This window comes from Salmo salar, chromosome ssa15, assembly GCF_905237065.1.
Source record: "Salmo salar chromosome ssa15, Ssal_v3.1, whole genome shotgun sequence".
NCBI classification, from domain to species: Eukaryota; Metazoa; Chordata; class Actinopteri; order Salmoniformes; family Salmonidae; genus Salmo; species Salmo salar.
The window spans coordinates 69909621-69926481 of NC_059456.1; the positions used below are offsets into that span (position 1 = coordinate 69909621).

The following is a 16861-nucleotide window of genomic DNA, read 5'->3' on the forward strand; positions in this document are numbered from 1 at the left end:
GAAATTATTTAGTTGTGCAAACCCACAGTTTAATCAGCTGTCTGGATGGCTGGTCTCATACGATCCCGCAGTTGAAGAAGTCAGAGGTTGAGGTCCTGGGTTGGCGGGGTTACGCGTGGTCTGTGGTTCTGAGGCCAGTTGGACATACTGCCAAATTCTCTAAAATGACGGAGGTTGGCTTATGGTAGTCAAATTAACATTAAATTATCTGGCAAGAGCTCAGGTGGACATTCCTGCAGTCACCATGCCAATTGCACACTCCCTCAAAACTTGTGATGTAGGGGGGATGTAAACAAAATTGTGCAAAATCATTTGAGAGAAATAAGCTTTTTGTGTGTATGGAACACTTCTGGGATCTTTTATTTCAGCCCATGAAACCTAGGACCAACACTTTACATGTTGCTTTTTATATTTTTGTTCAGTATACATTTGTGGGGAAGCTTTGCAAGTTTGATGCTGAAAGTTAGTATAAAGGAAAGATGGCATCACAAGTTGAAACTTAATGTTACGATTCTGCAAGATGATCATGAGCCTCTTTTCAACCTTTCCACAAGTGAGCTAATCTGGGGCTTTGTAAACTCTTTGCAACTTGGTGACCTTATGAAGGTGGATAACAAGGCATGGAAAAGGAAGACAGTATATTTACTGCCTTTAAATGTATTAACTGTACAAGATAGTATCTTGTAACCCTTTGACATCATACTTTTGGGGTTAGGTTATGTCCTCTTTCTGTTGCGTGGGCTAAAAACAATTGTGAGTCCAATCCCCACAATAAATGTTATCAATAATACCCCAGGTGAGGTGCAACATAAAGGTAACTGCCAAAATAATGGAAACACTTGAGTAAATGAGGGATTCAAAGTGTATTGAAAGCAGGTGCTTCCACACAAGGTGTGGTTCCTGAGTTAATTATTAAACAATTAACGTCCCATCAGGCTTAATATAATCATTTATAAAAATGCTGGGCACGCCATTATTTTGGCTATCATGGCGATGCCCTCATTCACAGGGCACGAGTGGTCACTGAATGGTTTGATGAGCATGAAAACAATGTAAACCATATGCCATGGCCGTCTCAGTCACCAGATCTCAACCCAATTGAACACTTATGGGAGATTCTGGAGCAGAACCTGAGACAGTGTTTTCCACCACCATCAACAAAACACCCAAATTATTGAATTTGTCGCATCCCTCCAATAGAGTTCCAGATACTTGTAGAGTCTATGCCAAGATTCTTTGAAGCTGTTCTTGCTCGTGGTGGACCAACTCTCTATAAATACACTTTATGTTGGTGTTACCTTTTATTTTGTCAGTTACCTGTAGCTGACAATGTTTTATAACCGGAGTCATGTCTCCACGACTGGTTGGCGAATTTGGGTGTCTTATGTTTGCATTCCCAGCATAGAATAACTTTATTACTTGCTCCTAACTTTTAGATAGTGTGTCCTTATCTGCTGCACATAAGGAATGTGTTACGTTTAGTCATTGCAATTTGTCAATAGTTTCAAAGGAAATTAATTTTTCATTACAAAAACCAATGACAAAAATCATAAATGGCCAGAGACATGCTTAACAGCTCAGGCAGTTTTTATTTTTTATATAATACAGAAAATATATGGAAACCACACCCTCTGACTTCCAAGATATTTAGGTGCCCAAAGACATTTACATAGGTATCCTTCAAACCTCTGCTATTTTAGATTTGATATTCAACTGCAGATTTTTTTCGTGAGCTTTGACATTTTGTGGTTCAGCTTAAAGGGTAAAGTCAAAAGTATTTTAGTTCTGAGATTCAGGATTTGTTCCACTATTCAGAGACATACAGGACTATCCTTATGAGTCTGTCTTTTCATAGATTTAATGTATAATAACACTGTGGTTGCACAGCTTTTTCTGTCTTAAATTTTGTTTAATCCATAACATGGGTATGTATGTATTCTCTCCACATACAGGGTCATAATAACTACAGTCACACTGTAAAATCAGTGAGTTATTAAATAAGACATTCAGATGTCAAATTGGGTTTTGGCTGGCTTTGGGATTTTACAAAGTCAAAACACTACAGAAGAGGCAGAAATTAGAAATATGGAAAGTATTAGAATGTTAGTTCTATGACCAACATAACTCAGTGTATTTCAAATTTAAACCCCAAGCCAAGATCATGTATAAAAGTTATTCCTTTCACTGAGACACATTGGAAATGAATAAGAGTGCAATAATCATAGAAGCTATGTGGATAGAACCACTCGCCCCAAGACACAATCTCAAACGGACTTCACCCTTCATATTCCCATACATGTATGCAAGAACAGAATCTCCATTGAGATAGAAGGCTCTGTAGTCCAATTTAGAGGAACTGCATGTGTATAAAATGTTATAGGCTACGTCTTGAGGCTCTGCAGTTGAATGGTTTAAGAAGACACTCGCCTCAGATTTTTGAATGAACCTCATTGGTTTTAGCACATTCAATTCTCCGTGTCAGGAACAGGCTGAGGATGAAAAATACTGAATAAGCATTTGCAGGAGTGACATTTCAAAATGCAAAATTTCGGGCCATTCCTATTTCCCACATGTCCTTTGTTTTCATCCCTCTAGCCTCTAAACATACGCACATTCATACTTGCATACAGAAACACACACACACACGTGTGGTAAAAATGCAATGACCAGGAACCCCCTTCTTTACCCCCCTCAATTCCAAGTCAGTCCATTGTCCATATAATACACATTAAATAGTACGGAGGTCATAGATAATTTACAAAAGATAGTGTGCCTGAAGCAACTAAAAAAGCACTGTCAGGCATTTCTGCTTATCAAAAAAATCACTCCAGGTCTCCCTCCTTCCCTCCCCAACAACAACCAACCCCAAAATCCACACATATTTTTTTAATCCTTGTTTTCACAGATCAATACACAACACCAGCCTCATCCCATCAACCCCACCCCCTCCCACTGACTGATAAGAGAAGAAACAACAACAAAAAGTCTAAAATAAATCCACAATAATCCAGGAAGGGCTTTTGTTAATTCCATTAATTGTCGATGTTGGATTAAAGTTTCCTCTGTCCTTTACACACAATTGCACACTCCTGTGTTACAATTTGCAAGTGTTTTTTCTTTATTACCATCCTTGTAAAAGTTTTTGACTGGTGTTGCGAGGGGGAGAGATGTGTCCTCCGAAAGTAATTAATTACACAGTGTTGTGTTTCCCCATTAGTTGGAATAATCGCTTTATCTTTATTACTTCAACACATAGAGGCATACAGCTGTCAACTCTTTCTTGCATTGGTTATAAACAAACCTTTTTTTGAGAGAGAGAGCGAGAGAGTAAGGCCATAATGCAGATAATAGAAATAACAATTCAATTATCTGTAGCTTCATTGTTATTGTTAGTTTTTGTTGTCGTTATTGTTTGCAGATAACATTAGAGCATTTTGAAAACTAAAATAAACATACATTTGTACCCACGAAGGGATAGTATCATGTTCCAGACCTCTGCTTGACATTCACTTAAGATATTACAATCTCTGTGTCCCGGCCTACACTTAGTTAGCATTATGGTTCAAGTCTAAATCATGTTAAGAAAAAAAAAGATAGATTTTTCATAAATTCCTCAAATGTGTGCAAAAATATAAATGGGCTGAATTTTCCCCCACCTCTCGACAAAGACCTTCATGTGAAGTGATGATGTCATAACATCAAAGATCTTCATGTGAAGTGATGATGTCATCAAAGATAAATAACTTTATCCTATCTGAAGATCTAAACATTCTGGTTGAGGTTTTATGAACATTTTCTATCAACTGTCTTTTTAAACAATTTCAGATTGATGAAAAAGGTTTCCAAGGTTCAATCATCTGCAACAATACCACCTACAGCAAAAGGAATTTGGCAAGAGCATGGAGCATTTTCTGTCAATTTATCAAATATATATATTTCTTTATAAAGTGGTCTCAAGTTCTCAGTTTGTCACTGATTGGTCTGTTTAAGTTATCCTCAGAAATCATGTGATTACACATGTCAGCTAAACATGCGTTTCATAATTCTGTCTGCCTATTAGCACTTCACAATTATTATCTGCTCATTTCTGTTATTAAACGCTAATGAACACAAGATCAAACTGTTCTTGATGGCAGCTCTTTTAACATTTTCCCATATCCAATAGTGTACTCATCTGAAGTGTTAGACCAAATTAGAATGTAATAGAAACCCCAAATAAACTCCAAATGAAGCCAACAGTGCCTGAATATGCTATTTGTACAAAACTCATAATTTCTCTGTTTGACTGTGTTACTGATGCCTTTTGATTCAAGCAGATGAAGGAAGGAAGCAGTGCTAGCACACTCTCCTATTAGTCATTCACTAGCAAATTTTCAGAGGACCATCTGATATTTTTGGTCTGAGAGAACAGACGAGGGAGTGACTGAGCAATATGACCAGGTTGTCCCCACAACCTACAGAAATATTGTCACCCTCACTTCAATCTCTTTCACAATAGCAGGCCCAGAATGATCATTCTCTTGGCCTCTACTGTTTAAAGACTGTCTACCAGTTTCATAGGTTCCACATTAAAACTAAGAATACAAACATGCATCTGAGATAGACTGTTTGAGTTGTTGGTTTAGTCTCGTATTCTGTCTGTGTGTAGAAGGAATCCCTCTCTTAAATTTGTTTCCTGACCAAGACCATTTATAAAAAAGGAAAGACATTTTTTTATGTCAGTTAGCAATGTAACTGATCTCAAATGATGCCAAATCTATATGCTGGTGTCAAAGGTGTTTTTGGTTTGATAATAGAATGATGAAATAATACATCCTTCCTATAATAATTTTAGACCAACAATTGGTTTCATTGTTTCTACACTGCAGCAACCACATGCCTCTTACTGTGTGTAATACTCCCTCAATAAGTAATTTTAAAACAATTTATAACATTCCAAATGAGTTTGAAATGCCTCTGCTCGCCTCTGACAAGGAGAAACCCAGATACATCACACGGAGGTGAAATGAAATTCTGAAATTCTCACCACTTCGTCAGTTCCCGATTGAACCCACTGCTTTTAAAGCATCTTGCACTGAATCAAAGGCCACAACAACTAAAATGGTCCCTCATGCCATCCTAACCGCTCACAGACATCCCTGCCACCGCCCCTCCACACCCTCCCCAGGTAACAACCACCCACCGTCCCCCTCACATGACAAAGTAAGGCTCTCGGGGCAGATGAGGTTTAGTCCTACAGCAGGCTGGCAGGTGGGCCAAGAGCCCCTTCTTCAGGTCCTTGTTGAGGAAGAAGCAGACGATGGGGTTGACCCCTGCCTGGGCAAAGCTCATCCATACGGTGGTGGAGAGGTATCGGTGCGGTATAGTGCACGCCTTGACAAACACCCGCCAGTAGCAGGCCACTATGTAGGGCGACCACAGCACCAGGAACAACAGGGTGATCACGTAGAACATCCTGCCAAGCTGCTTCTCCGCCTTGAACTCCTCCATGCCCAGCAGGCGCCGGTTCTGGTTGTGCAAGTTCTGCCGTATGCCCAGCAGGGTGGGTGGCATGGGGCCCCGGCCGAAGCCTGCGATCCAGTTGGCTGCCGCCTGGCCGGTAGCGCCGGGCCCGTGGAAGGTCCAGTTTTGGCTGATGGCTGGCACCATCTGGACAGGCTTCATCTTGCGGTGCTTGTACTCGAAGAGCAGCAGTTTCATGTAGACCACGTGCGTGGCCAGGATCAGCACGGCCAGCATCAGCATAAAGCCCAGTGTGTCGTTAGCCTTGAAGTAGCGGTGCTCGAAGATGCACTGGTCCTCTTCGCGGATGAACTTGTAGGTGCCCACATCAAAGACGGGTGGGAAGGCCATGGCCACTGACAGCGTCCACACCATGCACACCACCGCCACGCACGTCCAGAAGGTCATGCGCTTGGAGTAGAAGCGGTGGTGGGCGATGGCCATGTAACGTGTCACGCTGATGCAAAAGAGCATGAAGGCAGCATGGAAGCAGAAGAGCACGGCCATGAAGGCCACCACCTTGCAGCTGAGCACGCTGTAGGTCCAGGCCGAGCCGTTCTTAATGGACACCAGCACAAAGGGGAAGCAGACAGCCGAGCGGATGGTGTCGGCCAGGCACAGGTCCAACAGGAAGTAGTAAGGGGCCTTGTGCAGGGCCCGGTCCCTGAGGACCAGCAGAGACACCACCAGGTTGCCCACCAGGCTGATGCAGATGATCAGACCCAGTAGGACCAGTTTGATGTATGTGGACACGGCCGACGATGGGCCCCCGACTGCCATTCCTCCCGTCGTGGCCACCACTGCAGCCATGGGACCGCCAAGCCCCTCGCTGCTCTCGTTGCCATTGGCCATCCCTTTGGCTCCCGTGTCAAGCCCTCTTTTCTCCTGAAATCCACCCCTCTTCCTTCTCCCTCTCCTCCTCCACCGCCACCTCCTCCTCCTCCAGCTGCCCTTTCGTTCGTCCTCGTGGTTGCCTCTTCTCTGGAGCTCACATGGAACCGGAGTGCTTCACTCTGCATTGCCCCATTTTGCACTGAGCCCCTCGTTTCCTGTAGCGCTACCCCTCGGTGCCTCTTGTTCTTACAGCGTCAGCTCCTGTAAACAGGAAGTATGAACAATAAGCATTAAGTTTGGATGGGCATCCTGGTCTGACATCACTGGGGGATAATACAGTGTAAGCATTTGCAGGGAATATACCGTACAAGGTTAAATATGAGAGGTGTGACTTCACGTGTGTGACTTGAGGCTTTTCTAATATTACAATACATTGCTTTTATGATTCCAGCATTGGCCTTAGCTGAACTGCAAAAAGCAGCAGTTGTTTTTTTATCAGAAAGGTCTACATTTATATCTACATTTATATCCTAACTGCGCTAGGCCATGATGCAGTTAGGTAAGAGTATGAAATGTGAAAGAAATGTGGCCATTCTCCCCAACCATGTAACTACCTATAATTACAGACAAAGTACATGGTAATAAGAACATATGTTTTTCACATAAAGATGAAAAATTTGTTAAGTCTGTCCCATCTGGGTTTATCCCAAAATAAAGTTCTGCCTGTTGTTGTTAACAACATTGTACTAAAGCCCCTATCTTCAAACGTAATACAGAATCCATTGTCATAATAGTGGAGAAAGACGTTCAAGTCTGAAAACATCATCCTCAGTATTACGCAAATAATTTGTCCCACAGAATCAATCAATTGTTTTTCCAATGAGCGAAACAGGGCTCATATAGGCATCTGCTGTAGCATGCTGTGGAACAGCTTCTCTTTCCCCCTTAGCACCAATCAGATCAGCTGTTTTCTCCACACGCTACATGGCATGCCAGCAACTAGTCTGTCACGGTAATTACCTCGCTTGTTGCTAGGCTACAACAACTTATATCCTTTTTCTCTGTGTGTGTGTGTGTGTGTGTGTGTGTGTGTGTGTGTGTGTGTGTGTGTGTGTGTGTGTGTGTGTGTGTGTGTGTGTGTGTGTGTGTGTGTGTGTGTGTGTGTGTGTGTGGTGAGGGGGTTCTCTGTGTGTTTGAGGGTTGGTGTGTGTGAAGCAGATCGGGGAGGAAAAACAAACGGGATTTGCTTGCTGAGGCCTCATAGGTGCAGTCACTTTGGGGACCACTGACGAGGCATTTCCAAAAGAGGTTGCATTGCACAGTGACACATGAGATATACAGTATGTCTGATAGCTCAGTAGTGTGCATGCGTAGGTGTGTGTGTGCGCGCTTGTATATGAGTGTGTGTGTGAGGGGAGTCAATCTGTATTGACCATGCCACCACCCTCATTTGTATTGATGAACGCTTCGAGAGTGATCGGGGAATGCACAGGTGATGATTATGGAGTATGAGCCAAAAAGAGAGAAGGGCTCAGGCCCATTGTTTCAGCGCAAGCATACTAATGTATTTCTGTCACAGTAATTACAGCAGCTTGTTGCTAAGCTACAGGACCACTCTGCCTTATGCTGTGCGTGCGTTTGTGTGTGTGCGTGTGTGTGTATAAGACTGTAAGAACTGTTGTGAGGAATGGTGGGGGCATTTGAAAGTTTCAGATATGATCAGCAACAAAAAAGACACCCACCAACACAGTCCTTCCAGCAGTGACATACTGACACTAAACTTAAAGTGTCGGTTTCCCAGACACAGTTTAAGCCTAGTCCAGGACTAAAAAGTGAATTAAATGGAGATTCTCGCGTGAGCATGCTTTTAAATCAAGGACTAGGCTTAAACTTTGTCTGGGAAACCAGCCCAAAATGTCTAGAAGATTGTGTGGAGAATACTGATGGTTTCATTTTTTTCTGAGGCACGCATACCATATGAGAAGGCCAATGAAAGTAACACACGATAAACTAAGTTGTGTTCAGTTATTAGTGGAGAACATGAATCGGAGCAGAAACACGTTGTATTAGCTACTCTGTACACATTGCACATGTACTCAAAGGTACAATAAGGTTAGAGGTCAGGTATGAATGTGTATAAGCCTGCTGTATGTATTTATTATTATTATATAGCCCCTGTATGTGTTTATGTAGAGTATGGTGTGTCATGCTCATAGTTCACTGATGATACCAAAGACAAATTTCCATCCTTGGATGGACAATTAAGTTCTAGTCTATATTTTCTTGTGCCTTGTAATACAACGGCAAATGTAGCTTGCCACGTTCCGTGTCTTTTGTCCATTTATGAAATGTGTCAAAAGCTGTTAGTGTGTTGCCATCATAATAGTTTTGGCAACATTTGCTTTGCCAGAATAACCAGTTAAATACTTGGTCAGTATTTTCAAATGAATATTATGGCCTGAATTTGGCACCCATAGCTAGTTCTCACAGTATATGATAACACTTTAGAATAACCTTCTTAATAAACATTAATCATTTATAGAGTACAAACATTATACACATTTTGAATAATTTCTAAACATACCTTAGTTATTATTTACATTTGAGTCATTTAGCAGACGCTCTTATCCAGAGCAACTTACAGTAGTGAGTGCATACATTTCCTACATTTTTTTTTCTTCGTACTAGCCCCCCGTGGGAATTGAACCCACAACCCTGGTGTTGCAAACACCATGCTCTACCAACTGAGCCACATGGGACATATTATAAAACGCTACCGCAGTTCCTCATATCCCAGTGGTCCTTGGTGACCCCAGTCCTCCTTCATCCAAAATAACACCCATTTTATTGAACAGTAATACTGATACAGTTAAATAGTTTCCTATTTCTTCTAAAATAAGTTTAAACAGAATTTAAAAAGTGTTGTCTCCACACCTTGTTATTGGATTTTCAACATTTCAGAACCAATTGTATACAATTTTAATTTAGAAAATACAGACAATGGCAAGGACAGAATGACTGGCACTCCGGAGCTAGTACTTGGTTGCACAGCCTATGGTCAAGATAACTGCAGACAAACTCTTCTTGTAGCCATCATTGAGCTTTCTGCACCTTTCTACTGGCAATTTGGCCCGCCCTTCAGCAGCAAACTGCTCTACTTCAGTATTTGAGGGCTGCCCTCCACCAACTGCTGTTTTCAGATCTCGCCATAGGTTTTGGAAGTGATTCAGAGCTGGACTATTTGCTGGTCATTCCTGGATGCTCTTTTGATGTGTGTTTGGGCTCGTTGTCCTACTGGAAGACCACAGCCTCCAATGGAGACCCAGTTTTTGGACACTGTGTTGAACATTGGACTCGAAACACCTAATAATCTATGATATCATGATGCCTTGCGCACATTCAAGGACCCCAATACCAGAGGCAGCAAAGCAACCTCACAGTCTTATCCTCTTCTTTTTCAATTTTAACTTATTGTAGAAGAACTAGGGAATTATTTAGCAAAGGTGCAAGGGTGCCAATATATTTGGCCACAACTACTAATGAATAAGAACTGAAATACCTAGCTAAATGTACATTAAACCAATTTCAATATGGCAATTTCAATACGGCAAAAACGGGGCCTACATTCTTGTTAATTGCCTTTCATGCACAATCTCTCATATGTAAGGATCTAGTGTTAATTTCTTGCTGTGTTATAATATTTCAGAAATTCTTTTAAAATGACTCACCAAATCAGTCATGAGAATTACACTCCATGGACTTGCGATAGTTTTTTTTTTAAAGCAATGTCACAGGTTTGTGTTGCTAGTTAATGAAAGGATACCTTAACTAGGCCTACCCCATTCTTCAAGTCAAACAAATATCTTTCTGCATATATCTGATCATCTATTCATATACCTATTTCTCATCCATATACTACTTGTTTACGTCTCTAAAATGATGTCACCAGGCTTTGTTGCGTATTACCAACAGTAGGCCTTCTTACAGCCTATTCTAATATTCTAGCCACCAAGGTCCATGTCACATGATATCACATGTAATAGCCCAGAGCCTTATATTTGGATTATAGATTATTTATCTCAATATAATGCTCTGGAACAGACTAATTCATTCAAACATCATAGGACATAGGCCTACAAAGATGGTGGTGCTTGAATGGGAGGCACCAATAGTGTAGGCTACTATAAAAAATTATTCCTCTATTCATTTACCAACTATTAGGCTATAACAAATGTGAGTTTCTGCTATTGACACAGACAAGGGACCCTCAACCACATACAGTTGAAGTCGGAAGTTTACATACACTTAGGTTGGAGTCATTAAAACTAGTTTTTCAACCACTCCACAAATTTCTTGTTAACAAACTATAGTTTTGGCAAGTCGGTTAGGACATCTACTTTGTGCATGACATGAGTCATTTTTCCAACAATTGTTTACAGACAGATTATTTCACTTATAATTCACTGTATCACAATTCCAGTGGGTCAGAAGTTTACATACACTAAGTTGACTGTGCCTATAAACAGCTTGGAAAATTCCAGAAAATGTCATGGCTTTAGAAGCTTCTGATAAGCTAATTGACATCATTTGAGTTAATTGGAGGTGTACATGTGGATGTATTTCAAGGCCTACCTTCAAACTCAGTGCCTCTTTGCTTGACATCATGGGAAAATCGAAAGAAATCAGCCAAGACCTCAGAAAAAAAATGGTAAACCTCCACAAGTCTGGTTCATCCTTGGGAGCAATTTCCAAACGCCTGAAGGTACCACGTTCGTCTGTACAAACAATAGTACGCAAGTATAAACACCATGGGACCACACAGCCGTCATACCGCTCAGGAAGGAGTTTCTGTCTCCTAGAGATGAACGTACTTTGCGAACAGTGCGAATCAATCCCAGAACACAGCAAAGGACTTTGTGAAGATGCTGGAGGAAACAGGTACAAAAGTATCTATATCCACAATAAAATGAGTCCTATATCGACATAACCTGAAAGGCCGCTCAGCAAGGAAGAAGCCACTGCTCCTAAACCGCCATAAAAAAAGCCATACTACGGTTTGCAACTGCACATGGGGGCAAAGATTGTACTTTTTGGAGAAATGTCCTCTGGTCTGATGAAACAAAAATAGAACTGTTTGGTCATATGTTTGGAAGAAAAAGGGGGAGGCTTGCAAGCCGATTAACACCATCCTAACCGTGAAGCACGGGGGTGGCAGCATCATGTTGTGGGGGTGCTTTGTTGCAGGAGGGACTGGTGCACTTCACAAAATAGATGGCATCATGAGGGAGGAAAATGATGTGGATATATTGAAGCAACATCTCAAGACATCAGTCAGGAAGTTAAAGTTTGGTCGCAAATGGGTCTTCCAAATGGACAATGACCCCAAGCATACTTCCAAAGTTGTGGAAAAATGGCTTAAGGACAACAAAGTCAAGGTATTGGAGTGGCCATCACGAAGCCCTGACCTCAATCCTATAGAACATTTGTGGGCAGAACTGAAAATGCTTGTGCGAGCAAGGAGGTCTACAAACCTGACTCAGTTACACCAGCTCTGTCAGGAGGAATGGGCCAAAATTAACCCAACTTATTGTGGGAAGCTTGTGGAAGGCTACCTGAAGCGTTTGACCCAAGTTAAACAATTTAAAGGCAATGCAACCAAATACTATTGAGCGTATGTAAACTTCTGACCCACTGGGAATGTGATGAAAGAAATAAAAGCTGAAATAAATAATTCTCTCTATTATTATTCTGACATTTCACATTCTTAAAATAAAGTGGTGATCCTAACTGACCTAAGACAGGGAATTTTTACTAGGATTAAATGTCAGGAATTGTGAAAAACTGAGTTTAAATGTATTTGGCTAAGGTGTATGTAAACTTCTGACTTAAACTGTACATAGCTATTGTTGATCTAACTCTATCTACCTTTAGTGTTCCAGAAATGTACATTTGTGAATGCTATTTTGAAGACATACAGTGCCTTCAGAAAGTATTCACGCCCCTTGACTTTTTCCAAATTTTGTTGTGTTACAGCCTAAATTTAAAATGGATTAAATTGAGATTTTGTGGCACTGGCCTACATAGAATAGCCCATTTTTGTAAAAAAAAATGTATTACAAATGAAAAGCTGAAATGTCTTGAGTCAATAAGTATTCAAGCCTAAATAAGTTCTGGAGTAACAATGTGCTTAAAAAGTCACATAATAAATTGCATAGACTCACACTGTGTGCAATAATAGTGTTTAACATGATTTTTGAATGACCACCTCATCTCTGTACCCCACACATACAATTATCTGTAAGGTCCTTCAGTCAAGCAGTGAATTTCAAAAACAGATTTAACCACAATGACCAGGGATGTTTTTCAATGCTTCGCAAAGAAGGGCACCTGTTGGTAGATGGCATAGACTTTTAAAATGATTTGGATCAAAACTGTAACTATGCCACTCAGGAACATTTAATGTTGTCTTGGTAAGCAACTCCAGTGTATATTTGGCCTTGTGGTTTAGGTCATTGTCCTGCAGAAAGGTGAATTTGTTGGTTCAGTCTGCTTTCCAACAGACACCAGGAGACATATTCACCTTCCAGCAGGATAATAACCTAAAACACAAGGCCAAATATACACTGGCGTTGCTTACCAAGTGGCCTAGTTACAGTTTTGACTCAAATCGGCTTAAAAGTCTATGGCAAAACTTGAAAATGTCTGTTTGCTGCCTTAAAATTACATCTACTGATGTACACAACCTACTCCACATTTCCAAAGTGGAAGAAAAATTATGGAATACCTTTCAAATTAATAAAAAAACCCCGAAGATGCCATGATTGCTAACGTCTTCACACCACAGAGTTAATATTTGGCCTTGATTGCTGACGTCTTCACACCCCAGAGTTAATATTTGGCCTTGATTGCTGACGTCTTCACACCCCAGAGTTAATATTTGGTGGAAGCACAATTGGCCGCCATTAAAGCTATGAATCTTTGTGAATAAGATTATACCAACTTTGCACAACTCTTAGGGCAACATACTGTATATCTATCGTTTTTGTCAAAATTGCTCAAACTGTGTTGGGAGACATTGTATTATTACCTTTTAAGATTTCGTTGTAAGGCAGCAAAATGTGAAGGCAGTGCAAAGGGTGTGTAGACTTCAGCGACTGTATCTATCTATTGTTGATCTATCTACTAACATGATATATCAGGTGCCACAGTGCCTGTTGTAAATTATAGTATTTCACAAATGTAACCGTAGTGAATGCTAAAATAGAATACATACAGTACGTCTCTACATGACCATAATTACATAATGTGAAGTGTCAAATGATACCACACCCCTTTCTACAAACAGGTGAGTGGGAAAAGTGTTCAAACGATGGAAAATAGGCCTGCAGTAAAACAAAGACATTGACGAAGGAAGATTACATCGTCACGTGTATATCATTTTGATTGCTAAATGAATATATAGGATAGGGATATTTAGGCCGTATCCCAAGAGCTTCATGGGAATACCATGGCTCATGAAGGGTGGGGCCTGGAGAAATGGGAGTTGGTTGGTGATAGAGGGCTGAGCCATTGTCAAGAACTGGATAGCAACAGCAATCGAGTACCGCTGCCGTGGTCGCCGTGGGAGGAGGCGACGCGGAATTCACCAACCAAAGGTTCCGGAATCACTCTGACACTGTTCAACACCGACCGAATGCAATTATAAACAACGATATTAGAATATGAATAAACGCATCCGGGGCTAGGGGAAAATACTATTTAATTACAATTGTGAACAATAAGTAGTGTTGTGCTTGACGCCTCATGTTTGAATCCAAAGAAATGCATAAACAATTGCGTATAGGCCTAGAGCATATTGTAGGCTGTGTCATGTGAAGTGTTCAACCAGCTCCGATCCTGTCAAAATTCACGAACAGTTGTTGATGTTTATGATAATTAATCAAAGAGGGCTGATGACGGTACCCCAACACCCCAGTTGCATCGCATTTGCAAATGGATAGATAGCCAGTATCGATGCTGTCATAATGGACATTCGCTCAGTGAATAATATACAGCCACCGATTGATATAGCCTCGTCTACCTCCCTGCCTGTGTCCATAATGCGGTTCCCTGTTATAATTTACCATTGGGCCTAGATCACATAAAGGCCACTCAAATCTGCAGTGGTGTGTGTGTGTATAATAACAAGAAGATTAGAAGGGCCTACGTGTAGCCCACAGTTTGTCTGTGGCATGCGTCATGGGGCTGCCTGAATCATAACAGTATAGGCTATGTTGTAGGCACAAAAAGGGGTTTCACAAGTGTTTCAACGAATTAACCAGGTACCCGAGGGAAAAAACATGGCAATGTGAGGCCTAGGAGTACTTACAAAACCACAGAAACAAAAAAATGGCATAGGAAGGGGAAAGGAAATCTTACCTCATGTATTATACTTGTCCTCGAGACAAAGGCTTACGGTTTTATTCTAGGCCGTTTGGGGAGCTTGTTGCGGTCCACATTACATATATAAGGATTCAAAATCAAGTAAAGCAACAGTAAATGGCATAGAGGGTTCAACAAAACGAGCGTCAATTCCAAATATAATCCACAATGATAAATTACTGAAAACATAAAGAGTAGATTAAATAATTAATACAGGGTATTGTCACCTCCATAGAATCGGCCAGATCTTAATGCAAAAATAATGTCGCTTTTTGCAGACTTCTTAATTAAATAAACACAGGTTTTAAAGAACAAAAAGGATCGTTTCCTCTTTTTTCGTGTGCATGTCATGTCTTCAGGTTTTCCATAAAGCTCTCCCAATGTTCAGCAATAAATTCCCATCACACTGGCAGAATAGAACAAATGAGTCAATTCGAATTGCTGACAATGTTGGCTCTTTTCAAATACTTATATCTCGGTGAATGTCATCAACTGGATCCTGCCACTGGTAAATACATCTACATTCTGAAAATAACGGTGGTCCTATTAGGCTCCAGCACAAGACACTTTTATTGAGGGTCTACGGATCTTGCTCTGCTTGTTGGATTCTCCATCAAAAACAGAGACGCCTTTTTTTCGACCATTCAAGTCTCCAGCGCAAAGAGCTGTCTTTATCTTTTCAGTGGTAATATATCCTTTTGCATATCCAACTAAATGTATATGCGGACTCTCCGTTCAGAGAGTACAGCTCTTATGTGAAAATATGTAGCCTACACTGTGCCTGTAGGCGCCCTATATATTTAAACATGTACCCGCCTTGTTTGGTCTTTAATGAGATTGAAAAAAAATCCTTGTTTGCGGTGATAAATCCCCAAATACCATATCTTTCACGGACATGTCAAGTCGTTCGGAATCCAGCCTCAGTCATTGTTTAAATAATGGAAACTAGGAAAATGACCAACATGATAGGGCTGTTAAAGCGATGGTGAATTGGAAACAGCGGCTCTCGTCTATGCGCTGAGCATCGGTTCTCCCTCGGCTCCCTTTGGAATCGGCGAGGCAAGATTCGGGATATTTCGGCAGAGGATAGGCGCGTTGTGCAGCGTTCTGTTGTAAAAATGAATGTGTGTGATATACACAATCAGTCACATAACTTCAGACTGAAGCAACAGCTGCCGTTGTAGAAAGCTAAAGAAAAAGTCAGGTCCACTGCTATTTCTGTTTGAGAACACCTCATCGTGATTTAGTTTACATGACTATCTGTTGTGAGGTCATGTTTTTTTACTTGATGAATCATCATCATCATCATTATCTGCCCGTTATCACCATCGTCATCCTCACCCTCATCCTTATCATCATAATCATCATCATGTCTACACATACCTCCATAATATTAGAGAAGGTCAGACTGCATCATGGATGCATCAGGCCACATGGCTTCACCAGGTGATGTTGGTATTGACATAAAATGCAGTGATGTAAATCACCTCCCATGTAAGGCTCTTGGTGCCCAATCATTTAATCCTGCTCTAAATCCCTGGTAAAAAGTTGTTTTGTCTCGGCATGACACAAGACTGTGCCGAGTGCCCTCATGCCTGCCTTAACAGCTGTCCAAACCGCTGGAAGCCAAGGGAGCAGATGGCTTCTCCTGACAAAGGGAAATGTTCAGGAAAGAGAGCGGGACACAGAGTAACTCTTCCAAAAATTATAACAACAACCCATTGGCGGTTTTTGCTTTGTTCTGTGGGGCCGTGAAATAATATAAAACTGTAGAGTATTAGCTTGTTCATCCAAGGTCAATATCGCAGGAAATGGTGAATATATTAAATAACAATGGACTTCTAGGAACTGGACTTTTCTGTCAGTGTCCTCTTCTTGCCATTGTGTGTATGGCAAGTGAGGCATAATGTGCACCCCCAACCGGGAAGCCTGGTCATAAGTTTGATCTTGGAGGCAGAGTGAACTACAGCCTGTCCCTTCTGGTTATGATTCCTAGACAACTTTTTCTATCTGGCTCAAAGGACCATAAAAAAAGAGCTGAATATCATATGGATTAGTCTGGGAACCTACAGTCTCTGATGTGTATGGACCTGGGAGTCTGCGA

The 16861-nt window shown here is 41.1% G+C and overlaps 1 protein-coding gene across 1 annotated transcript; it reads right to left on the bottom strand.

Annotated features, from left to right (window-relative positions):
• Positions 1–1547: 1547 nt before the first annotated feature.
• On the bottom strand, positions 1548–15947 carry LOC106572222 (probable G-protein coupled receptor 173). The gene is made up of 2 exons (XM_045696005.1): positions 14755–15947; positions 1548–6597 (listed from the first exon to the last, which is right to left on the bottom strand). The coding sequence occupies exon 2, from the start codon at positions 6352–6354 to the stop codon at positions 5191–5193; it is 1164 nt and encodes a 387-aa protein (XP_045551961.1). The 5' UTR covers positions 6355–6597; positions 14755–15947; the 3' UTR covers positions 1548–5190.
• Between the last annotated feature and the right edge of the window lie 914 nt (positions 15948–16861).

Coding starts and splice junctions, on each gene's coding strand:
- LOC106572222 (XM_045696005.1), bottom strand. CDS start 6,354: ATGGCCAATGGCAACGAGAGCAGCGAGGGGCTTGGCGGTCCCATGGCT.